We start from the raw sequence: 25,371 nt of genomic DNA on the forward strand, positions 1-25,371 counted from the left end.
TAAGGAGTCCATCAGGGCATGAACATACCTCCCCATGAGGCATGTGGCATTAGTTGACTTTAAGGCCATACTAGCCGATGAAAAGGTCTTTTTTGCCACCTGGTCCTGTTTCTTTGCCTCCTTCTCACAAGGAACCTGCGGAAAGGCACTAAGACTCTTCTTTGAACAGGCAGCCTGAATGACTAGGCTCTCCGGCGAAGGATGTGAAGACAGAAAAGCCGGGTCCTCAGGAGCGGCCCTGTACCTCCTTGCAACACTCTTTGACACCGCAGGAGCAGACAAAGGTTTCTTCCAAACTTCCATAATAGGATCAGTCAAGGCATCATTGAATGGAAGTAAAGGCTCAACCACAGAATTTGGTGAATGCAAGACTTCTGTGAGGAGATTAGACTTGAACTCCACTGTAGGCAGAGTCAATTGAAGAAGCTCAGCAGCTTTTCTCATAACCAGATGGTAAGGCTGGATATCCTTAGAAGGAGCACCTGAGCCTGAGGGCAACTCCCACTCTGGAGAGAAATCAAGGGTCCCAGAATCCGCCAATTCCTCAAAACAGCTCTCCTCTAGTTCACCTTCTTCAACGTCAGACTGAGAGCCCATATAACTCTGCTCCTCCAAAAGGCGTTGTGCTTCTCTTCTTGACCTCTCCTTTACACGCCTCGCAGCCGGATCCACCAGCGGCTTCGACGGATTCGGGACCGGCGCCGGTATCGAATCCGACGGCACAGAAGAATGCCCACGAGGATGAACAGGATCAGGCGACGCCGGAATCGGCGTCGACGACTTCGGCGGAGCCGGGAATTGCCAATGCGGCGTCGGAGCCGGCATGTAAGGCATAAACGGAGCCGGAGGATAGGAGTGAGGAACTCCCAGGCTGAAAGCCAAAGGACCCATGGGACCCGAAGGTGCACCAGAGGGGTACCACGCCCTTGAGAAGACACCATACATTGCGTTAAGAAACGCTGAAGGGTCCTGGCCTGGAGCAGGAAAGGGCGGCTGAAAACCATCAGGCCGGTCCGGAGGAGGGATTGAACTCGGCTCATCAACAGGCGCAGAATCAACATCCTCCCGGGCCTCTTCCTCTTCTCGGGCCGGGGACGGCGCTGGAGACTGATTCGGAACCGGTGAAGCATTCGGAGCCGGAGATGGAGACCGCCCACGCGACTCAGAAGGCGAGGCCTCACCTTCATGCTCGGAGACTTCGAGGGTAACCACCTTCGAACGTACCTTCTTCGGTGACCTCGACCTCGAGCCCGACTCCTTACCAGAGCGACGTCGGGACTCATGTCTCCTCTTCTTGTGCTTCTTCTTCGACTTCGAAACATGATCCGACGCCGACTTCGAAGACGACCTCTCTCGAGAAGCAGATCTCGACCTCGCCCTTCGAGAACGAGACCTCGACGACTTCTCCTTTCCAGCTTTCACCTTCGCAACCAGAAGTTTGGCTTCTCTCTCCCTCAGGGCCTTCGGATTCATCTTCCGACACGAAGAACAATCCTCCACATCATGGTCGGAACTTAAGCACCAGATGCAGTCCTCATGGGGGTCGGTAATGGACATCATTTTGCCGCACTCCCTGCAGGGCTTGAAGCCGGTCTTCTTGGATGACATCGTCTAAGAGACAGGATACAGAGAAGCAGAATTAAGTAACAAAATGGCAACAAAGTACCAATAGGCTACAGAGATTCCCGATAACCGTTAGCGTCGACGACGCGGAAAAAAGGGAACTGATGTCATCACGCCGGCGTGGGCCTATTATAGGCGTCGGTGACGTCAGCGGAGTCGCGAGCGGAGCCGTGTCTCTGTGACGTCCTATCCACGTCGGCGCGAGGCTACGAAAAAGAATTTCCGAATGTTGCTGCCGCAAGGGGATATTCACAAGGTGAGGAATCCACACAGCAGATGTATCTATCAGAAATTACTTTTATTAATTTATTTAATTTATTTTTAATATTTTGGTAATTAAAAAAAAGGTTAAATAAAATGATATACTTACCTATACTTACGTTGTAATGGCATGCGTTGTAATAGCATCTGCTATGTAATGGTGTGCGTTGTAACAGTATGCATTGTAAAAGTTGCGTTGTAACGGTTGCATACCGATTGACAGCCTTGTTGGAGACGAAAACGGCCCTACACCCCAGGACATATTGTCTGAGGTCAAGAACAAAAAGCTATCAAATTTACATTGGTCTTGGGACAAGTTAGCCCAACCCATGCATCATAAACCTTTGGTCGCCAATTTACAGTACCACAATATGGAGCAGGGATAGGAATTGGCTGCAGTTGAGGTAATATTTATGCCTTCACTAGACACTGTTCCTTCGCCATAAAGTAAGAACTCTCAAGCAAATAGCATTCAAATAATGCAAGCATATACTCGGAGCCAGAGCAACACTTTAACTTGCCGAAGCATCGATTACTTCAAGAGTAGAACCAAAGAGTCACTCTACACCAGCCTATAACTGGCATAACCATGTCTCTAAAAGAACACTGAAGAAGAAAGCCATGCACCTTGCATACTGGACTGTTTCAAAGAAACATACAACAGATCCGCTGCCATACGGGAAGTAACCTCTCAATGATAGCCTCTTGAGCAGAAAGTTCAGCCTCAGAGGTCAGCGAACAAAGGGAACCTCCCTCTCAGTACACAAATAAAAAAGAAAATGAAACTGAGGTTATAACCACCACTCTTCACCGGAGTACTTGTGGTAGTACTGGAACCGAAACCGGGCATATACAACATCCTAATAAGGCTACTCCTTGATCAACAAAAGCATATATCCCAAGCCTAGGGACAGACAAAGCAACAGTAGAAAATGTAGGACTACGACTCTGTAGTACTCTGCCTTCCATGGACGAGTCTTAACGTTACATCTGCTTGATCCCAAAAAAGGTGGGCAAGATCAAAAGGTATGTCGCTCAAAGCAGAATGGATAGCTTCCGGCATGCCTGAAGATGCCCAACGCCTCAACGCCACTTCAGATGCCATGGGCCGACCCTCAGAACCAGTTGTGTCCATGCCACACCTTATGGTAAGCCTAGCAGCCTGCTGACCATCTCTAATCAAGTTGCCTAACTCAGCACAGAGATTATCCTGAAGAAATTGGAGCATGTTATGTAAAGAATCCCATAAAGCATGGGAAAAGCGCCCCAACACACAAGACGTGTTGGTGGCTTTCAATGCTGAGCTGGCTGGAGCAAATATGTGCTTACCACAAGAATCATGACCCCTAGCATCCTTATCCACTGGGGTTTTAGGAGTAGAATATACATCCTGAGACGAAGTTGCAGCCTGAGTCATTAGGCCACTAGTGGAAGGATGTCTATGTAAACAAACTGGGTCCCCAGGTGCAGGGAAATGCCTATGTGCAATATCACGATCCACTGAAACCCCCAACTCAGGCTTGGCCCAGGCACCTAACAAAATATCAAATTGGGCCTTCTCCCATCTGTCCCTGGCAAAGGATTTCCAACAAAGGGTTTATAGACGTCTGCACTGTGGGCAGTGACCAGTCTAAAACTGCAGCCACTTTCCTCAACATGTCTACAAAGCAGGAACTTGCCTCCGTGCCAAGACTAGGGGGAGACCGCAAACCTGAGGCTGGCGAAGAATCCAGCCCACTAGCCTCACCAAGAGCTGTAAGACAGCTCTTCTCCACCTGAAACACATTGGTGTTGGAAATGGGCTTAAGAAGTCCTGTCCCAGTTGATACTGGTGGACCTCCCAACGCCTCTACCTGAAAAGGGGCCCCAAACTGTACAATTCAGGAAGCTGCCTGGTTCACCACCACTCTCCAAGAAGCCAGACGCACCTGCAGACGCCTGGAGAAGAACTCGCTAAAAACCAAGACAACCAAAAACCCCACCCCCTATAATGCTCTGGAAAAAAGTCATGAACTTTAGCATGAATTGGAACTTTATGTCTTTATCGCATATGGATGTCCACAGAAACACAGTAAAATATGGCAGAGGTGGGCCACCTACAGAAATATTCAGCTCGAGTCACACAAAACAGCAGACTGTCAAATAGAAAAAGAGATAACATATGAACATGCATAGAGGGATAACAGTTTTGTCAAATCATCTATACCATGGATGCAAGAGGCCAAGACAATACTTTATCATGATATGGTGCATAGTTAGATATTGGTTGATATATGTATTATTGTATTAGGTTTTTTAGCCCAGGATGTTCATGAAGTGACGGGGACTAATGATATTTTCGGATATATTCTACAGATGAAGTAAATGTCTCATTTTGCTCAGATGTTCTGATTTGCAATTATAAAAGTCAATAAAATGTGTTCGAAGTAGGATTTATTTTTGGCTAAGTCCATGATGTAGTTCATTTAGGTCAATAGGTGTTTATAGAAATGAGAGGTTACTGGTGCCTGCTATTAAGTTTCCTGTCTGAAAATTCTAGGGCAGGACTGGAGGCGAGGATTATTCTCATCTTTCTTTATTCCCTTTTACCAGCAGCTTCAATTTTCATTTAACATCAAACAACGAAAAAACTAGCATTCCGTAGTGCTTGCAGTAGGGGTCATCTACAGTCCACCAATAAGCAGTCCACATCCTCCATTAAGGCATGTGCTTCCTGTGTAACCTCTTTCTTTCATGCTGCCAGCAGTTAAGAAGTCTTTACCCTCTCACTTGTAATGGGTTGAGAGGGAATTTCAGCTATAATTTTTGGTAATTGCCTTGTTTTGTGTATTTGTGCTGCGCGATAGCGGCCCGCTTGGGTTGGCTCGTTGGTTTTCATTCGTCACGGAATTTTCTCAGTGATGCGGGAGCGATTTCGAAGCTTCGCTCACGCCCCGCCTCACAGATGGCGCAGTACGGATCGGGAGCGCAGGGGGGGGCACATTCGTGTCTGCGTCTCGTTGATCCTTGCCGCTCTAGTCATCGGAATCATTGAGAGTTAGACACTGTGCCTGAAACGCTTCCGCTCACACTTGGTGGTTCAGTCTGCCGCCCACATCGCGGGTCAGTAGTTAACGCCGTGAGGGGTGAGAGCGCACTTCAGTGCCACATGGCTGGTAGAGGGCGGGCCCGGACTGTCCAGACACCTGGTTCAAGCCAAGGGTGAGTCGCCCCCTTAGCGGATGGGGGTATCCAGCTAGCACGCTCAGCGGACACAAAACTAGTGATTTATTCAAAAGGAAATTAACCCCAACCTGCATTAGGTCTCCTACTAGCGCAGAGAGCGTGCCAAAAACACGGTTCACCACCTAACGTACAATGTACCTACCTTTGCCCTGTCTGCATCCGCTTGAAGTCTACCATCATGGAAGATGAATATGCAGATGAGGAGTCTCTGCAAGTTCTTCCCCTGAACGACTAGTTCAGCGATGCGGTTCCATCCACCAGGCAGTGGTAGAAGCCATGGGCCCTTCTTAATGCCTCAGAATGCAAATTGCATATGCTTGCCAGGCAGAGCGACCCCAGCGCGCTCAAAGTGGAAAAGCGAGTTAGGCATGGACGTGGCTGCCTTTGAGCGCTTGAAAAGAGCTTTCCTAGCAAGATCAGAGGCAGGCTTGCAGCACACTACAGACACCCCAGAGATTCCCACTCCTCATGAGGTTCGGGAAGACTCCCTAGAGAAATCAGCGGATGAGTCAGGTCCTTATAGACCCTGGCGCCCTATAGTACCCTTGCCACGAATAGGGCCAAGGAATCGGAGGATATCTCCGACATGTTGTACCCTGAGGACCTAATACATCCCTGGTCCTTGGAGTGAACACCCACCTCTAAGGTTTCGGCGTTCATAGCAGGGCACCTGCGCAAGCTCCTAGAGAAGGAGGTACAGACTTGCCTGAGGGCACAGTGCCCCCGTTCCGCCCTACCGGGCCAGGTGGCGGCATCACCAGAGGTTGACCCAAAAATGGCCACTTTCCTTTAAAAGTATGTCCGGGACCCAAAAAAGGGGATAGCCGGTCATGGAAATCCTATCAGGATAAGTTACTAGATATATCAGGCCCCATTACGAAGATCTTGGAGTTGGCGTAAGAGGCCAAACTGATAGGTACCCCCTTTCCCCAGGAAAAGTCTCAAACTGAGCGCAACACGCAATAGTCTTCTTGGGCAATGCTAATTGCACCCTCTCTACAGAGAGGTAATGCTCCTTTCTCCTAAAAATGGACCCCAAACGGGGGATTTAGCCTCTTCCAAGGCGGGCACAGTAGCTCAAGGCGCTCTCTTCAGGGACCCGTTCATTAAAGAGTTGACAAACAAGTTATTTACCTTCGGTAACAGTAAATCTGTAAGAAACATTAGTTAGGTACAGATTCCATACCTTAGAATTACCCCCGGCAAAAGTTTTTGTCAGCAGTACCCCTGCGTGTTGGTAGGCGTCGTCGTGCGGCTCCGCGTACATCATTAGCGTCGTAGTCGCCGAGAAGACGTAGTCGGAGATACTTAGACGCGTCCATGGGTGCCGACGTCAGTTCTGTACATGACTTTCCACACTAGGAACGCAGAGCCATGCAAGATACTGACCACTGGTGCATTGAAACTAGGGCCCTGAAAGGGATAACCTTAACTCTAGAAATCAGTTTGCATAACGGGGAGGATGGGTGGGGCGGTAAGGAATCTATCACTAACTAATGTTTCTTACAGATGTATTGCTACCGAAGGTAAGTAACTTGCTCATCTGAAAGAAACACGTTAGTGATAGAGCCTTACCTTAGAATAGAATAGATACCCCAGCAATACCAACCCTGGTGGCCAAAGAAGCTGTCTCTCCGGACTGGACTGTCAAGGCAATAATGCTTAGTAAAAGTGTGCAGCGAGGCCCACGTGGCTGCCTGACAGATGTCTTGCAGGTGGACAACACGTCCCAATGCAGTAGAAGCTGCCGTCGCCCTGGTAGAATGGGAGTGCAACCCCACCAAAGGTTCCTTTTTAGCCAGAGAATAACATGCCTTGATGCACAAGACGACCCAGCCGGAGATGGTCCTCTTGTGTACAGCCCGGCCTTTCTTAGCATCTACGTAGCCAACAAAGAGCTGGTCACCCACCCGGAACTGTTGTGTGCAATGAGAGCGCACGTTTTGGGTCCAGACGGTGGAGCCTCTCTTCCTCTCTCGAAGGGTGCGAAGGCGGGAAAGAAAGTGGTCACGGTGATAGTTTGCCCGATGTGGAAGGCAGTGACAACCTTTGGCAAGAAGGAAGGGCGAGTGCGAAGCACAACCTTATCTGGATGAACCGACAGAAAGGGAGGCTTACAGGAAAGAGCCTGGAGCTCACTCACGCGCCTAACGGAGGTGATGACCACCAGGAAAGCAGTCTTCAAAGTCTGTACACAAAGAGGACAGTTGTGAAGTGGTTCAAAAGGAGCACACATCAAATAAGTAAGAACTAGATTCAAGTCCCACTGCGGCATAACAAACAGAACAGGAGGGAAAAGGTGTGTAATGCCTTTGAGAAATCTATTTACTACAGGGGACTTGAAAAGAGAGGGCTGATCAGGGAGCCTGAGAAAAGCTGAAATTGCAGAGAGATAGCCCTTAATAGTGCCCAGAGCAGAGCCCTGCTGGGCCAGAGAAAGAAGGAACAAAAGGACTTGTGAAAGAAGGGCAGAAAGGGGATCCACAGACTTTGCTGTGCACCAGGCCACAAATTTGTTCCACCTGCAGGCGTATGCCGATTTATTGGAGGGACGCCTGGCTGCCAGAATGAGATCACAGACTTCAGGAGGCAAGTCAAACGGAATCAACTGTTGCTGCTCAACCTCCAAGCATGTAGGTGGAGGCTGGACAGGTTCAGGTGAAGTACCGTCCCCTGCTGCTACGAAAGAAGTTCCTCCCGAAGAGGCAGCCGGATCGGGGGATACATGCTCATACTGAGTAGCTCCGGATACCAAACTTTCCGAGCCCAGTCCGGGGCCACAAGAATAACTTTGGCCCAGTCCCGCCTGATCTTCTTCAGCACTCTGGGTAGAAGTGGTATAGCCGGAGAGGCGTACAATAGAAGGCAGCTTCACTCGTGACAAAAAGTGTCGCCGAGTGAGTGTTGCCTTGGAAATTCCAATGCGCAGAAGAGATGACATTGCGCGTTCTCTTCGGTAGCGAAAAGATCTAACCAAGGCTCTCCCCACTGTTAAATGAGCCCTTGCGCCACCTCCGAGTGCAGACGCCATTCGTGATCCATCATGCAGCTGCGGCTGAGTTTGTCCGCCCTGGTGTTCAAGGAACCTGCCAAGTGTTGACCCGTCAAGGGAATGCCTTGACGTTCCAGAGACGCAGAGCCTCCTGACATAGGGTCCACAACCCCACCCTTCCTTGCTTGTTGCAATACCACACAGCGGTGGTGTTGTCTGTGTACACCTGTACTATTCTCCCCTTGACAGACGGAAGGAATGCCTTCAGTGCAAGTAGGATCGCCCGGAGCTCCAGAAAGTTGATATGGAGCCTGGACACTGCCAGAGACATCTGATCTCCGCCTCTTCCATATGGCCGCCCCATCCCAGGAGAGATGCATCCGTCACCACTGTGTGCTCTGGTTGGGAAAGGGAGAGGGATCTGCCACTGACCCAATGTTGGTTCGTGAGCCACCACTACAACCGCTGAGCAGTGCCCTCCAAGATCTGGACATACTCAGCAGAGACGGTACCTGGCATGATTGGTCAGCAGGATGCAGGAGGCCATGAGGCCCAGCAGCCTCAAGGTCATCCTGACAAATGCAAGACAAGGGCCAAAAGATCAGAATCAAAGTTCGAATTTCCCGGACTCGCTGTCCGGGAGGATAAACCAGAAACTGCGCCATGTCCAGAATCGCTCCGATAAACAAGAGCTTCTGAGAGGGAACCAGGTGCGACTTCGTCACATTGATGGAGAACCCCAGCAAATGCAGGAGGTCGGCCGTAGTCTGGATGTGGGAGACGACTGCCTTTGGTGAGCCCGCCTTCAACAGCCTGTCGTCGAGATGGGGGAGACTGAAACCTGTGATCTGTGCAGATGAGCTGCGACCACCGCCATCACTTTTGTGAACACCCAAGGGGTGCTGGTAAAGCTGAAAGGGAGCAGAGTGCACTGAAAATGCTTGTGGGCTACCGTGAACAGCAGGTAATGCCGGTGGGCCGGCAGGACGGGGATATAAAAATAGGCATGCTGCAAGTCCAACGCTACCATCCAGTCTTGCGGGTCTGCGGCAGACCAGACCTAAGTAAGTGTGAACATCTTGAACTTTTCCTTCCGGAGGAAGAGATTGACGCTCCGAGGGTCTAAGATAGGATGCATGCCCTTGTCCTTCTTTGGAACCAGGAAATAGTGGGAGTAACAACCACGACCTACCTCAGGCGTCTGAACACGCTCAATGGCACCCTTAGCCAAGAGGGCCGCAACTTCCTGTTGGAGAAGTACCAAGTGATCCCCTGACTTGTGGTGGTACTGAGGTGGCATGGCTGGAGGGGTAGTCTCGAAGGGGAGGGAGTAGTCTCTTCGGACTATCTGCAAAACCCACCTGTCCAAGTTGATTGTGCGCCAGTGGGGGAGGTGTTGGCGGATCCTGCCACCCACTGGCGTTTTGGTGTGCCTGAAACACTGGACTAAGAAGGTTGAAGGCAGTGGCGGCAGGGGAGGTGGTGGACTGACCCGCCCGCTGGCCCTGTGACCCACCTCTGCGGGTCCCACGTCTGCGGCTGCGCTGAGACTGTCGCTGCGCAGGACTGTTGCTCTGAGACAAACGGGTCCTTGAAACGCTCCAACACACGGTCTGCCTTGTTGCCAAAAAGGCAAGTGCCATCAAAGGGCATGTCCATCAGAGTCTTCTGGACATCCCTGGAAAAACCAGTTGGTCCTCAGCCAGGCATGGCGGCTTAGCACCACTGTCATGGAAATCACCCTGCTCAGCGAGTCGGCAGTATCAAGGCCACAGCAAATAGTGAACTTGGCTGCATCTCTCCCTTCAGCAATAGCTTGGGAGAGCACCGTCCGGGCCTCCTCTGGACACTGAGGCAGCACCTTCGCAACTGTGTCCCACACAGAATGGGAATAATGGCCCAAGAGGCATGCTGTGTTCCCAGATCGCAGCCCTGAACTGGCAGAAGTAAACAGTTTCTTCCCAAACTGCTCCAGTTTCTTGGATTCCCTGTCCTGAGGTGCGGAAGGGAATGTGCTTGGGGACGCAGAGGCTTGGACAACCAAGCTCTCAGGTTGGGTGTTGGAAGAGGAAAATGGGGTCGGCCTGGCGATGGCGTCGAGCCACGTTCTTATCCACAGGAGCTCCTGTGTTGGCCTGGACCAGGTGCCCAAAACAACGTCCCAAAGTGTATCATTAAAGGGCAACAGCAGCTCCATAGAGGAAGGCGCTGGCCGGAGCACTCCTGTCAGGGGGTTTAGTCCTCACTGCCACCGTAGGAAGCACTAGGAGGAGCACCTCAGCTGCGCTACGCAACACCACAGTATATGTAGCCACGGTAGGAGACAGTGTGCCAGGTTCTGGAGTAAAATCCATGTCACCTGCATCCTCTAATTCCTCTTCACAGTCCGGGTCGAACTTGCACTGGGCTGCGGGAGGGTCCTCAGACCCCTCCCAGTCCTCCCCTTCCTGCCCAACCTGCCTGGCAGGCGAAAAAGAGGGAGGCGGATGGAGAAAGGGATAGAATAACCCCATCTGCATCGATCGACACCGGTATGGCGCCGTCTCCACGTCGGGGCGGAAGCCGGGGACGGGGTCGGCCATGGAGCCGACCGACGCCGGTGTCGTAGACGTCAATGTCAATGGAGGTTGTGCGAGGCCACCCGACATCGGCTGGGATCCATGCATGTATCCATGGGGGTCTTGCGGCGTCGAGACAGGAGTCGTCAAGGATGTCGGGCCGGAGCAGGAAACGAAGAAGAGCGAGGACCCCCAGTCGGACCCGCAGGGCCCGAAAGAGTTCCGCTGGGCCCGACGGGCCAAAAAGGCGGGCATTGGCTGACAGGAATACTGTAGCTGGGCCGGAGTCGCCGACGGACCCGGGAAGGGCGGGTAGGCCATTGGCAACGGCGCAGGCTCCACCGGAGCCAAGTTGGTGGCACCATCCACACCCTCAGCCATGTCACGCGACAGGCTAGGGGAAGGTAAAGAGCGACAACGCTTCTTCGACTTTTTGTGCTTCACCTTACCTGACTCATAGTGCCAAGACTTCGTCGAACGATGGTGATAGACTCCAGGGCCTCCCGCAACTTTCGGGAAAGCTCCTGCAAAGTTTTTATAGCTATGGCCCGGCATTCGGGGCACCGCTCGGAGTCGTGGTCGCGCCCCAAGCAGTAGAGACTATAACGGTGCGGGTCCATCAATGACATCATGCATAAAAAGACTAAAAAAAACAGAGAAAAAAGTCCCAAAAATAACTCAGTCAAAAAGTGACTGGGGGTACCGCTCCCTCCGGATCTGCGCATGCTGGAGCGGAAAAAGAAAGAACTGACGCCAGCACGCATGGGTATGTCTAAGTAGCTCAGACGACGTCATCTCGATGACTAGGACGCCAACTACGTACGCGGAGCCACACAACAACGACATGCAGGCCTATTGCTGACGGATCCAGTCTGATGCCTGGGGGTAATTCCAAGGTAAGGAATCTATCACTAACGGGTAGCCACGTTTACGTCCTTGGACAAGGCGCAGTCATTCATTAAAGTTTTCCACCTTCGGTTTTTGTTGGGGTCTGTCGTGGCAGAGGGCGCACGACTGGCCGATTTTATACCCGAAGCCCTCAAAGAGGCGGCAAGAGAACACAAGGTCCAGGCAGATCAGAGTTCTACCAATCGCGTTAAGGCTACAAAGGCCGCAGTGGCTGAGTAACAGCCAGAGGCCAACCTCCGGCTGCATCAGGTGAGCCTTTCTCCCTTTACCCATTTAAGGGTGGGCCCCTTGGTGCTTCACCAAGATTCTCAAACCAGTAGTGGACACATTAAGGGCCAAGGGCTAACGTGTCATTATTGACTTGGACAACATCCTGCTTCTAGACCAATGCCCGCTTCGCCTCTCGCAGCAATTGCAAGAAGCGGTAGACCACCTCCAGGACTTAGGGTTTGCAGTCAATGCCAAGAAATCTCTCCTGACCCCATCCAAACAGGTGAACTTCCTAGGATTTACCATAGATTTGGTGACCCGCATTGAGTCTGCCAGCGAGGAAGAAGACCAAATTACGAAGAGAACTGAGGCAAATGCTAGCTCGCTCCTCCGCCTCGTTGAGACAGGCAGCCTTTTTGCTTCTTCAATTCAGGCGATCTTCCACAGGGAATCCCCACTACAGGGCTTTGCAGCAACTGAAAGCCTCTCACTTGCGCAGAGGTCTGCAGTAGTCCCATCAGGTGACCATTACGGAGGAAGTGCGCACGGAGATGAGGTGGTGGTGGTGGTGGTTGGATGATATGAAAGCCTGGAATGGCGGAGCCATCTTTGGCTGCGATCCAGAATAAGTCAGAGTCCGATGCCAGCAAGTCAGGTTGGGGAGCGCGCTGCAGGGACTCCTCTACAGGAGGAAAGTGGTCCGCCAAAGAAAGTCGGCTACAGTATTGATGGCGGGCTCCTTCACAATCAAGTGCTGGACGAAGGACAAGGTGTCTTGCAACGTGCTCCTGAAGATAGACAATGTCTGGCGGTCTGTTACTTCAACCATCACGGAGGAACAAAGTCCAAGGCTCTAGCTGACTTGGCCAAGGACCTTTGGACATTTTGTCTCCCCAACAACATTTCGGTGACGGCGTAATACCGCCCAGGAGCCTCTAACGTGCTAGCGGATTGGTGCTCCAGGAGCTGGGCAGACAAGCCTGTGGCAGCTGCATCCTCCCTCCTTTCAGCGACCTAGGGCTTGAGAGTCCTGTTCCCAACCCAGTAAGATGCACATCCATCAAGGAGAATGTTGTAACCTAGTTCCCTTTCCTGCCTTACTTTCCCTCTTCTTTTTGGTATGTTCCGCACCCCACCTTCCTTCTCTGCCTAATGGAATGTTCTGTGCGATGACGTCAGAATCTAGCGTATGGTATAAGTATATGCTTTGATATTGTTTAATCTTTAGTTGAAGATCCCTTTGGGGACAAAGGATGTCAGTGTTTTGTACTGTTCATATGTTCATATTATGGTATAATTTGCACCATGCTCTATTGATGCTTCTGGGTTGTACCTGGAGATCAGTCATTGGCTTGTTTTGGCCCCTTCCAGGTTCTGAGGGTTCCAAAACGGACTGACGAGACTCGAGGACAGGATGGTCGCAGTCAAGAAAGAGGAGGTTACACAGGAAGCACATGCCTTAGTGGAGAGTGCGAACTGCCTATTGGTGGACTGTAGAGGACCCCTACTACAAGCACTATGGGAATGCTAGTTTTTTGTTGTTGTTTGATGTTAAATGAAAGTTGAAGCTGCTGTTAAAGGGGACTAAAGAAAGATTAGCATAATCCTCTCCTCTGCGTTCTTAATAGAATTGAAACTTTGTCATGCTTACTAGGAAATTTTTCATTAAATGCAATTCAACCAAGCAACATTTTTGGGAAACCAGGCTCATGATTGGACTTGAAAGCCAGCTGTTTGGGTCTTGGTATAATCTTTTATAACTGGTGCTGTGCAAAATAAGGCAAATACCCTCACTACTGTAAGCCTCTTTACTCTGTGCAATGATTGCTGCTCCTCTGTCAGCGTTCTTTTATCACTATGTCCTTTCTCTTTTAAATGGTGTGATGCTTCACTTTATTCTTGTTACTCTGGAGGGGAGGTTTTTAAATGCCTTAATTTATTTAACAACTGTTTTCTCAGTTGAGCAAACCTCGGGAAGGGAACTTTGGGAGGATTACAACTTTTTCTTTATTCCTGTATTTGAATATGGAGGATACGAGGTGAACTGTGAATTAAAGAAAAAATGCAGCTCAGATCTTCATGAAAAACGGATATAATTATGTATGTGATTCAAAGGGGCCATGACTTTTTTTTGGTACAAATACTAGTCCTTTATTCAGGACATCAGGGCTACCATTTCTGCTGTGGAGAGTGTAATGTCTCATTTACGACTAGATCTACATCTGGTCGCCTTATTGTCCTTGCCCCTCCCTTGTGTTATCCGTGGAAGTCCTGGACCCTACAGCTTTGAGTTTCTTCTCGGCTCTTTCGTCTGCTTGTGTGGGTTACCTACCCCTTAGCAGGTATGGCCTTTTCCAAAACAACACATATTGGTATTGTGCTCCTGATTTTCAGTACTACTTGCTGAAAGTCTAGTTACTGGGAATAGGGTTTGCATTTTTTCACATTTCCTCTTGCCCCCATTATATTGTGATTGACTATGATAGGCTTTTACATCAGTGTAGTCGGTCTTCATTAAAACATTTTCGAATTATTCTGTGAACCTAGCAGGTGGACCCGGTTCTGAGATTTTTTTGCGGGTCAATGGCAGTTGGTTTCAGCTTTGATTGACCGTCTCCATCTTGTGTCATATTGCCTAGTCCGGTAATAAATACACTGCTGTCAAGGGTAGGATGGAGCATTGCAGTGAGTTAAGGGTAACACATTTTCAGAACCAAATGAACATCCCTGATGACCAGATGAAAAATGTGCTACATCATCTGGGAGGCCAAGTCTCTTCAATCTGGAGCTGAACCGTGTGTCATGTTCATCCTAGAAAGTGACACATCTATTGCCATTTGTGACAATAGTTCCTGGTAAAATAATTTTTCTTTCAACACAACTGTGAATTCAAATGAGATATAGTGATTTCAGTTCCTAGAACATCATTACTACTTGACTTCTAGACACAGAATTAATGAGTTTAATATGCACTTAGCTACTGCCCCCAGAAAAGAGGCTCCATGCTGCACTAATGCTTGGCATTCCAGTCAAAAAGACTGACATTTGCTTTGCACAAAAGCAATGACACATACCTGATAACTTTGCAGTCCTTGCAAGTCAAATGCAGTTGAAATATATCCCGACACTCAACCGACTCTATGAGCTGCAAAGGCACCTAATTAAAAAAAAAAAAAAAAAAGGTAAGCTCTTGCAATGAATCAAAGGTCATTCAAGGTAAGACACTGTCCAATCAGTTGAAGAACAGAACATAGAGCTGAAATGCTTTAAGTTCAGACTCTGCCGGCACAGACAAAAGGTGAGTTATCATGTTTATTCATTTTGACAAAATTCCAGGATTTCAACTTTTTGGAAAAGTAATGCTCAAGCCACGATTATATTTTGGCTCATCCATCGTTTTGCTGGCCGATTTATCTGAATTTCAACAATTGTGGATCAATTTGTAGGGTTAAATTAGTGCAGTTTAGGGCACGTGAAAATTAGGGTCTTAGTGGATATAGGCTCGACATACAGTCATCAAGGAAATTGTATTTTGTGAACAAGGGCTAATAGATCACATCTCATGTTATTTTAGTAAGCCATTTTTACTGTAAGAATCACTTTTTAATTTTAATCCACAGCAATTATGCACAGGTTAGCGTAAAGAAAGATAAACATACAAAACAGAAGCTCTGCAATGTCAGCTGGGCGGTCAGCATGCAGAATGAAGAGAGGTTAGCATCAATTGAAACAGCAGAGATTTTGCATGATCTACTGGAGGGTCTATGTCCAGGTAACACAGCTGATGTTCTATGAAATCATTAGAGGCATGAATGTGAAAGAAATAGTTGAATATAAATAAGCCAGTAGAACCCAGAGCATAAACAAAAGTGTAGCTGAGAGGGGGAATGGAAGAAAAAATCCACAAGACTGCTAACTCTCCTGAAACCAGGAAAGAGACAGCAGGTAAAAAGAAAGCTCCTTCTGTGGTGAGGGGCTTGGAGTAGGTTGCTTGTGATCCCTTTAATGTTAGATACTCCTTAAAAAACTAGGAACATACTTTGACCACATTGCCGCGAGTTAAACCAATTTTGGTTTCTGCCTTATACAAATAATGTGAGAGCCAGTGGGAGATAAAAGCAGCAGACAATAATCCTCTAAGGTTTCCCTTACAGCCCCATTCAACTGGCCCCGAAACTGATCTGGGGAACTAACCAACTTTAAGGATTGAGTGGGGAAAACCGCCAAAACAGCATTACGCTTTAAAATCACTTTCTCTTTTTCATAAGTCCTGTTGAAAAAGGAAGAGGATCACTCCTTCCTAACTCCTAAGCCACTTCAAATAAGCATTATAAGTATTTAGTTATGCAGCACAATATCCTTGGTGCAACAACATCACCTGTTGCATGGCTAAACACTTATAAGGTCCCAAAGGCGAGACGTGGGTGCCTTGCTCACTTTGCCACTGGATTCAAGCTAGCCTGGCTGATGGCAGCTGATAAGCCAGAAACCGGTCCCAGGATGCTTGCTTCCGGTCCAGGAAAGAGAAGTCTTGGCAGTTTGGGCTGGACTGTTCCTATGAGGCACAGGATCAGACTGATTTGCATATGGCCATGTCTGAACTGGGGTGGCGGAGTGAGATGAAAAAAAGATGATGGATTAAACCCAGATCAGTTGACTGGGGGTGAGTGCTTGCATTGTTCAACACTCCGTCCATCATCCCCTTTGGTTTTGCTTTGTTCGCCCCATGACAAGGAAAGCCAGATGGCGCATGACTCTTAATGAGGAAGAGATAGGAAAGGCAGATGGCGGCTGTGCGTGTGCCCTCGGCCGCAACCGCAACCTTTAGAACACAAGCAAAAGCTTGTGGTCGGATTTCTAAAGCCCACTAACTAAATGTCTCGCCAGATCTGCGCATGCGCTGGCTCAGGCGAGACATAAAAAGCAGTTTAGGCCTGTCATGTAGAGTATTAGCATTACTAGTATAGGGGAGGCAGGGTGGAAGTAGAGAGACATTAGAAATCAGTAATAGATTCCAAGTGTTCACCCATGATGCAGCTGAGGACCAACCTCACTTACATGGTAATCACTTACAGATTTCTTGTCTGCAGTCTACGGGACATGAAGGCCAGCCAAAGTTGCTTTTAACACCATTATAGGACATGAGAGGGAAATTTGCACAATCACAGAAAAATCAGGAAAAGATTCAGGAGACTTGCTATGCCTTGGAAGCCAAAAAGAATACTCTGATGGAAAGAGTCTCTGTGGTAGAAACCTCTTTGGAGGAGATAAAAATGAGGAAATACAAAACCGAAAAATGGGTGAAAAAGATCTGCTTCATTAACATTGAATCACAAGAAAACAACGTGAGGGGGAACAATATCAGAGTACTGAACCTTTCTGAAGGTCTAGAGGGTGAAAACATCAAACGTTTTGTGATCAGCTTAATGAAGGAATTCATCCCCGGTGTCCATCGTGACCCATTCAAAAAAAGAGTAGCTAGGAAAAATACAAGAAAATTATTGATTTTAAGACTTACTCAATTAAAGAAAACTTTCTGACTGAAGTCCTCAAGGTGGGCAGATTATCCAAAGGGGAATGGACCTTCCGCATTAGATCAGACATCTCCAGAACTAAGCAGCCAGACAATGGGAGTTAAGAAAGTACATCCGAGGGGGAGGAGCCACGCCAGCGACCAAGATGGCCGCTTGAGCCTCGGCTCCGCCGGCCGCCACATCCTGGCCAGCCAAACGGCACATTATCCTGAACCCCGTCCCTACCATCGGGTGGGGGGCCAGCACCTGAGTCACTAGGTGAAATTCTGGTTCGTTTGGGTGCTTCGGCAACAGATTATCGTCGTCCGAAACTCTTGGGCCTACGGATGTGGACACCGAGTGTGGAGCTGTCCGCAGTGGAGTGTGACAACATCGGCTTCTGGGACCGGAAGTGACCGGTCGGAACCTGGTTTATCGTAGGAGAACCGCGGCTGGGGCGTCCTGAGTCCACCTATCCTGATCTGAGGTCGCATTTCTGAGGAAGCTGCCAAGACCCTATTGGTGGTGGCAATGGCGTCGAGAGGGGACCCTGAGAAGCCCCAGTCGAAATCGGCGAAGTATACTCGTCAGGTCCAGACTAACAAAATGGACAAGTACGCCTTCTCCAAGGGGTCCCCTGCTGATGCGAAACGTACCCCGGCGGCGGGTAGGGATGGCGATTCAGTGTGGAGGATCCTACCATGAAAGACTTGATGGCAGCAATCACCGGGGTCCAATCTTCCTTGGCTAAGATGGACACTAAACTGGACTCAGTGTCGATTGAAGTGGACCTCATAAGGGTTGACTTCACTAAAACGACGGAGAAAGTTAAGAACTTGGAAATTAAGACGACGAGTCTCATTGAGGATGTGTCGGAGCTGCAGAAAGAGGTGCGAGATCTTAAGGCGGCCCGGACCCAATTTGACCGAAAGCTGGATGAATATGAAGGACGTGCGCGCCGCAACAACGTCCGCATCCTGGGAGTGCCGGAGAGGTCGGAGGGGTTGACTCCGGACCTCTTTGACGAGGAACTCGTCCTGAAACATCTCAAGCCTAAGGGCCTCAGTAACTTTTTTACAGTGGAGAGGGCCCATAGGGTTCCCGGTGGTCGTCCGAAGATGGGGGCGCCTCCTCGTCCCATAATTGCCCGAGTCCTGAACTTTCAGGACCGAGATGCAATCCTGCAAACGGCAAGATCCTCGGGCCCGCTGGCCTATGAGAACGCTTCGCTGTTGTTCTTCCCGGACTTCACCCAGATGGTACAGAGACAGCGGCAGAGCTTTATGTCCATCAAACGGCGGCTGAGGGACAGGGATGTGAAGTACTCAATGATGTTTCTGGCTCGTCTTCGATAATCCTGAGGTTGCCGCGGACTGGCTGGATCGGATCGATGGGTTCGGACTCCGGGGCTCAGGCCCGGACAGATACTGAAGAACAGTGACTTGTTGTTGTGTCTGTGTCGAATTAACATTATTGGTGGAGTAGTGGGATTGGTTGGGGTTGTTCTTTCTCCCCCCCCCTGGACTATTTTTGTTGGGGGTCTTTTTTGTATTTATTGTGCGGGGGACTGTGGTTGGTTTGGGGTGGTGGGGCGGGCGGCCTGTTGTAAGGTCCTCCTCCATTTTTCTACTTTTAGATACTTCTAGTTAGTTGGGGGCGACAAGCACACTGCGAGTTGGGGATGTGCGTAAGCTACATGCAGGGGTGCAGGGAGGGGGGTTTAGGGATCAGGACTGGGGCTTTTTTGTTTGTGGATTTGTTTGTTTTGTGTGACCACAGTCCGCTATGGGTGCCTATGGATATTCTGTTCTTTTTCGGAGGTAGGAATGGCTTCCGCTAGGTTGGGTTTGGGGTTTCCCGTCCTCAGCTGGAACGTGAATGGTTTGGGTAATAAGATCAAGCGCACTATGGTGAGTCCGCTGATTAGAAGGCACTCGCCCGACGTGGCGCTGCTGCAGGAAACTCATCTCATGGGTAAACGTTGTATGGCGCTTCACAGAGGGGGCTAGAAATTAGTGTCTCATGCTGGCTTTACTTCTGGCTCCAGAGGAGTGTGGATTTTGGTGAAAAATTCCTTTCCCCTCACTATCCAGTCGACGTGGTCTGACAACAGAGGACGATATGTTGGAATATCGGGGTTATGGGAGGGTAGGACTGTCGCGTTTCTGTCTATCTATGTCCCTCCAGCGTTACATGTGGATACTTTCCGTGATTCTGACTTTGCCCATCTGGACAATGGTCCTCCCGAGTGCTTTTGCCTTCCCGTAGATGGCTGGCGGATTTTATCTCCGCGTCGGGTTTGGTGGATGGATGGTGACTTCGGCACCCTAGTGATGTGGGTTATACACACGTCTCTGCGGCCCACCATTCACTTTCTAGGATAGACTGTTTTATTACCAGCGTCTCAGGCGGCCTTTATTCAGCAGGTGACTCATTTGGCATGGGGAGTGTCTGATCATTCGCCGATTTGGCTTAGTCTGCGGATGGGACAGGGTGATGTGGGTAGGATCGCACCGATTAATGAGTGGCGTCTGAAGGACCCTGCTGTCAGGAAGGAACTTGCACGTGTCACAGATTGTTATTTTCAGGAGAATGAAGGGTTGGTTACGTCGAAGTGCTCCCTGTGGAAAGCGTATAAAACTGTTGCAAGAGGGGAGGTTCTCTCCCTGGTATCTGGGCAGAAGAAGAAGAGCAGGGCGGAAATAGATAGGATGGAGGCGGAGCTATTCGTCTTGGAAGCTGCTGTCTCCTCGGGGAGCGACCCTGGTGCGGGGCACCGCCTCTGATTGCTCCGGGACGAGTACAGAACCCTGACACGTGATAGAACAAAGACACAACATGCCACTACGCAGAGTAGAATATATGAACATGGCGACAAGGCCGGGAAGTTGATAGCATGGTTGGAAAAGGCTGATTAGGGGTCTCGGTTGGTGCCGGAACTGCATATTGCGGGTGCGGCGGTTTCATCAGATCCTCAGTTGATTGTGGAGGAATTTGCCCATTATTTTGAGGAGGTTTATACCTCGGCAGGGGGCTTTACAGAGGGAGAAAATGCAGACATGCTTCGGGACATTCCGATGCCGGTTCTGTCCGCCGAGCACAGGGAATTTGTGGACTCTGCCCTCACGAACGATGAGGTGGCGATAGCCATTAGGGGGGTTCATTCTGGCAGGGCTTCTGGCCCAAACGGTCACCCCATTGAATTGTTCAAGCTTCATGCTAACCACTTAGCCCTGCACCTGAAAGATATGTATCTTGAGAGTAGAGACCGTGGCGAGTTGCCTTATGATCAACGCCTTGCGAATATTGTGGTCATTTATAAGGACGGTAAGCCGCGTCTGGAGTGTTCGTCGTATCGTCCGATTTCCCTTTTAAATGTAGAGCCTAAAGTGCTAGCCAAACTGCTTGCCGTCTGTCTAGTGAAGGTTATCACGACGCTGGTGCATCCGGAAAAGTCCGGTTTTATGCCACGTCGGAACACTGCCCTTAATCCCTGTCGGCTCCACGGAGTGGTGGCGGGTGCGTGCCGCATCCACAAACCGGCAGTGTTGTTGTTGTTGTCCCTGGATGCCACTATTGCCTTTGATCGAGTGGAGTGGCCGTACCTCTTTGCAGTCCTGGAGAAGTTGGGGTTTGGCCCCGAATTTATTGGTTGGGTTCGCCTGCTCTACTCAGCCCCCTTGTCTTGTGTGGTTGTAAACAATCATAGGTCCCGCGACTTCTCACTTGGGAGGGGCACTAGTCAGGGTTGCCCTCTCTCACCACTCTTGTTCGCCCTTGCCCTGGAGCGGTTTGAGGCCTGGGTACGATGGGACCGTTCAATTAGAGGAGTGCGTTAGACATAGGAATGGGAGGATAAGATTTCGCTGTATGCGGATGACATCCTGTTGTATTTGACCTCCCCTCACAGTTCCCTGGTAGTTTTTATGGATATCCTTGCTATTTTCGGGAGGCACTCCAGCTTCGCTATTAATTGGGCAAAATCGGTCCTCTTTGCGTTAAGTGGTGAACCACCCAGAGTGCCAGTGAATTGCCCGGTGAAGCTGGAATTGGTCAGTTTTCATTATCTGGGGATCCAGATATCGAAGGACCCCAAGGTACGCTATAGTTAGAATTTATTACCCCCATTGGCCAGATTGCGTGGTGATGCCGCAAGGTGGAAAATATTACTGCTCTCCTTGTTGGGCCGCGCGGTCCTCTTTAAGATGTTGGCCCTCCCGCGCTTTTTGTATGCTCTACAGAATTCCTTCGACCCAGTGCCTCCCTCGTATTTTAACGAGATTGAATCTTTGCAGCGCAGCCTTCTGTAGGAGGGGAGGACGCGTATCGCATTGTCAAAATTGATGTTGCCCTGGTATGACTGGGGTATTGGTCTGCCCAATATCAGGAAATACTATTGGGCATCCCAGTTGACTCCTATTAATCATGCAATTCATGGCTCGCCGGTAGACCCGGGCTTTGCGATGGACCGTGGCCAAGTACCTGGGGGAGAGTATACTAGAGTGTTGTATGAAAAGAGTGGTCGTGTCCCTTTAGTGGGTCCTCCATCGACTGCGACGAGGGTATGGCATGAGGCGAACAGGGTCCTCAAATGGGCGGGGCGAATAACACTGGCTACGCCTTTATGAAGCTCGGAAATGTTGGGTACTCTGTGGAAAACGAAAGGGTTTGACCGTTGGGATTGGATTGGAATTACACAGGTGCGAGATGTGTGGGGTAAGGTTAGGGTGTTGACGTTTGAGGAGTTGCAGGCCAAGTACCAGCTGCATGATACTGAACGGTTTAGATACCTTCAGGTTAGTCATGTTCTACGTGCTGTAATCCCCAGTGGAGAGACACAAGCCCCGGTGGCCTCCCCGATGGAGGACTGACTGTTGGATGGTTATTTGCCTACCAAAGCAATATCGTTGACCTACAGCAAACTCATTAACCACACTGAGGACCCCCTTGTGCAGCTTAGGGAACAGTGGGTGGCGGATGGATTAGATCTGGATGAGGAAGATTGGAGGGAGGCGGTGTCATCCCCTAGGGTAGTGGCGGTCCCAATGAGACTTTGTTTGGTCCAACTCAGGATTCTGCACCGTTCCTACACCACGGGTCCTGGATTGTTGAGGATGGGGTTGGCCGTGCCTGGAGACTGTCGAAGAGGGTGTGGAATGCCTGGAACGTTCCTTCATATTCTGTGGGAGTGCGAGAAGGTCCGTTATTTTTGGACGAGGATACATCTGAAGATGAGTGAAGTATGGGGTGTGTGGATTGAGTTGGAGGCGCGTCGATGTTGTTGAATGTTTGGGAGCCCTCCGACCTCTCGAGTCATGGCAAACTCTGGGTCACTCTTGCTTGTGCGATAGCCAAACGTAATATTGCACAACTCTGGGGTGCTACTCGGGTGCCTCGGGTTGGAAAGTGGATGGAGGACCTCGACTGGTGTATGTTACGGGAGAGGTCTGTGTATGTGTCGAGGGGGCGACCCCGCAAGTGGGGTAAGATCTGGGGAGTCTGGAACGCTTACCGTGGTGACATCTGTACACCACCTGATGTAGATCCAGTCAGTGTGGAATCGGAGGACGCCTAAGCCCATTCTTTATATTTTGCTTTATTTGTCTTATATGGAGGTCTATGTTCTCTATGCGTATATTTGCAGTCACTCAATGCGCTCTGGTCAGTTTTGAGTTGTGTAATGTCCCTTTCTTTGTTCAATAAAAAGATGTTTAAAAGAAAAAGAAAGTACATCCAGGAGCACAGATCACTGGGAGCCACTGCCCAGATGAGTTTTCCTGCCACATTAAAAAACATGTGGAACAACAAAATGCACAACATAAGAGATCCAAAGGACGCAGGAATTCTTGTGGAGCAGGATTAAAGAGCACCAGAAATAAATTCAAATGTAGCCTAGGGAAAAGAGAGTTCAAAAAGGTACAGATCTTCCCAATGGTTATAGGGAGGGTTCTCCAGGGTAGGCAGGAGGGGTCATTGGCACACAAGGATGTTTGTATAATATTCAAGCACTGAGTGGAGGAGCTTGTGGGAGAAAAAGGAAAACAAGTTTAGAGCCTCATTTGTAAAAATAAAATGTGAATGGTTTTTATGGAGCTCATGTAGGTATGAACCAGGTCCCTACCTTTAGGTTAATACATCAGGGTTGTCAACGTTGAACCTTAAAAGTGTTAACTTGGATTGTTAATGGCCTCAGAGTTAAAAGGAGAAGAATCCTTGAGTACTGGAGACTCGTGGGCAACACAGTTATCCTCCATGAAACTAACCTATTAAGAGGAGAAGAACAAGTCACTTACCTTCGGTAACGCTTTTTCTGGTAGATACAGTATCTGCCTGTGGATTCCTCACCTTATGAATATCCCCTGCGCCAGCATTCCGTGGAAATTTTTCCTAGCTCCCCGCGCCAATGAGGTCGTCACAATGCCATGGCTCTGCACAACATCACCGGAGCCATAAGAGGACCATGTTGGCGTGATGTCAGTTCCACCCATTTCTTCTGTGCCACCGAGGCGAAACGGGCGGACCGATCATAGAGACAATGTATACATAGTACACAGAATTCACACAAATACACCCAGTGTAAATTGAAATAAGAAAGCAAAAAAAAACTCACATCTCAAATAAGTCCATATATAGACAAATAGAGGTAATAAAGTATGACAACATAAAGTCATCAAAACAACCAATACCTCCTTTTTAAGGAATATTAGGGTGGACAACGTGGAGGCGGGTGGGTCAGTGAGGAATCCACAGGCAGATACTGTATTCACCAGAAAAAGCTTTACCAAAAGGTAAATAACTTGTTCTTCTGATGGTTACATCTGCCTGTGGATTCCTCGCCTTATGAATAGAATCCCACAGCAGTCCAACCCCCGGAGGAGGGTGTCCATTCTTCTATACCAAAAGGTTTTGCAAAACAGAGCGCGCAAAATGGCCGCCCCTCCTCACCTCGGAATCCAAGCAGTAATACTTCGCGAAAGTGTGGAGGGAGGCCCAAGTTGCGGCTTTACAGCTATCCAACACAGGAGCATTCCTGTACAAGGCAGAAATAGACGACTTAGCCCTGGTGGAATGAGCTCTAATGCCTACAGGAGGCTCCTTACCAGCGAGGAAGTAGCATATCTTGACGCACAAGATGATCCGCCTGGATAAAGTGCGGTTGTGCACTGCCTTGCCCTTCATACGACCAGCATAGCCAACAAAGAACTGATTATCTTGACGAAGTCCTTTGTTCTATCCAAATAGAAGCTAATCGCCCTCTTTGGATCCAAACGATGAAGTCTCTCCTCCTCCTTGGAAGGGTGAGGGGGAGGATAGAAAGTAGGGAGGGTAATGACTGTCCTAGATGAAAGGGAGTTACCACCATAGGCAGAAAAGCAGCCCTGGACTTGAGTACCACCTTTTCAGCATGTATGGTCCGAAAAGGAGGCTTTGAACTCCAATCCTGGAGCTCACTCACCCTCCTAGCCGAAGTTATAGCCACTTGAAAGACCGTTTTGAATGTCAGTAGTCTCAAAGGACAACTATGCATAGGTTCAAAAGTGGAACCCATTAAAAAGTTTAACACAAGATTTAAAGCCCACTGGGGCATAATAAAAGGAGTAGGCGGAAACATGTTAGTAAGCCCCTTAATGAACCTTAAGACTATTGGAGACTTAAAACGAGAAAGCTGATCGATGAATGAATGAATGAATGAAAAATAAATTTATTTAGCGCACGTTCACCAACGGCTTCTTGGCGCTGTGGATGGCAGAAGAAAAAACTGCTAGTTGATAACCTAACCGAGAACCAACTAATCGAGGGCATCAAGAAAATGACCAAATTCTCAGAGTCTGTCTTAAGATGGAATTTTAGAGGGAGAAGGGCTGAAAGACAGCTAATCAAAGGCTTGAGAAAACAACCAGGTTTTCAGGGCCTTTCTGAAGTTTGAGTAAGAGGGGCTAAGACGAAGATCCTGGGGCAGAGAGTTCCAAAAGAGGGGAGCTTGAAAAGAAAATCTTAGTCCACCCAATCTTTTCCGTGTAAATGGACATGACGATAAAAGATTAGAGCTCAAAAAGCGAAGGACTCGAGATGGAATGTA

At 49.2% G+C, this 25,371-nt stretch overlaps 1 protein-coding gene across 11 annotated transcripts in view; it reads right to left on the reverse strand.

The window, feature by feature from the left end:
• Positions 1–25,371, reverse strand: part of MTMR3 (myotubularin related protein 3) — a 1,591,444-nt gene that overhangs the window by 1,018,193 nt on the left and 547,880 nt on the right. For all 11 annotated transcript variants that reach the window (XM_086943220.1, XM_086943217.1, XM_086943214.1 and 8 more), the window contains one exon: positions 14,853–14,935. In XM_086943220.1, coding sequence (XP_086799346.1) covers positions 14,853–14,935 — 83 coding nt within the window. The remainder of the gene's footprint in view (positions 1–14,852; positions 14,936–25,371) is intronic.

Source organism: Lissotriton vulgaris, chromosome 11, assembly GCF_964263255.1.
Source record: "Lissotriton vulgaris chromosome 11, aLisVul1.2, whole genome shotgun sequence".
NCBI lineage: Eukaryota > Metazoa > Chordata > Amphibia > Caudata > Salamandridae > Lissotriton > Lissotriton vulgaris.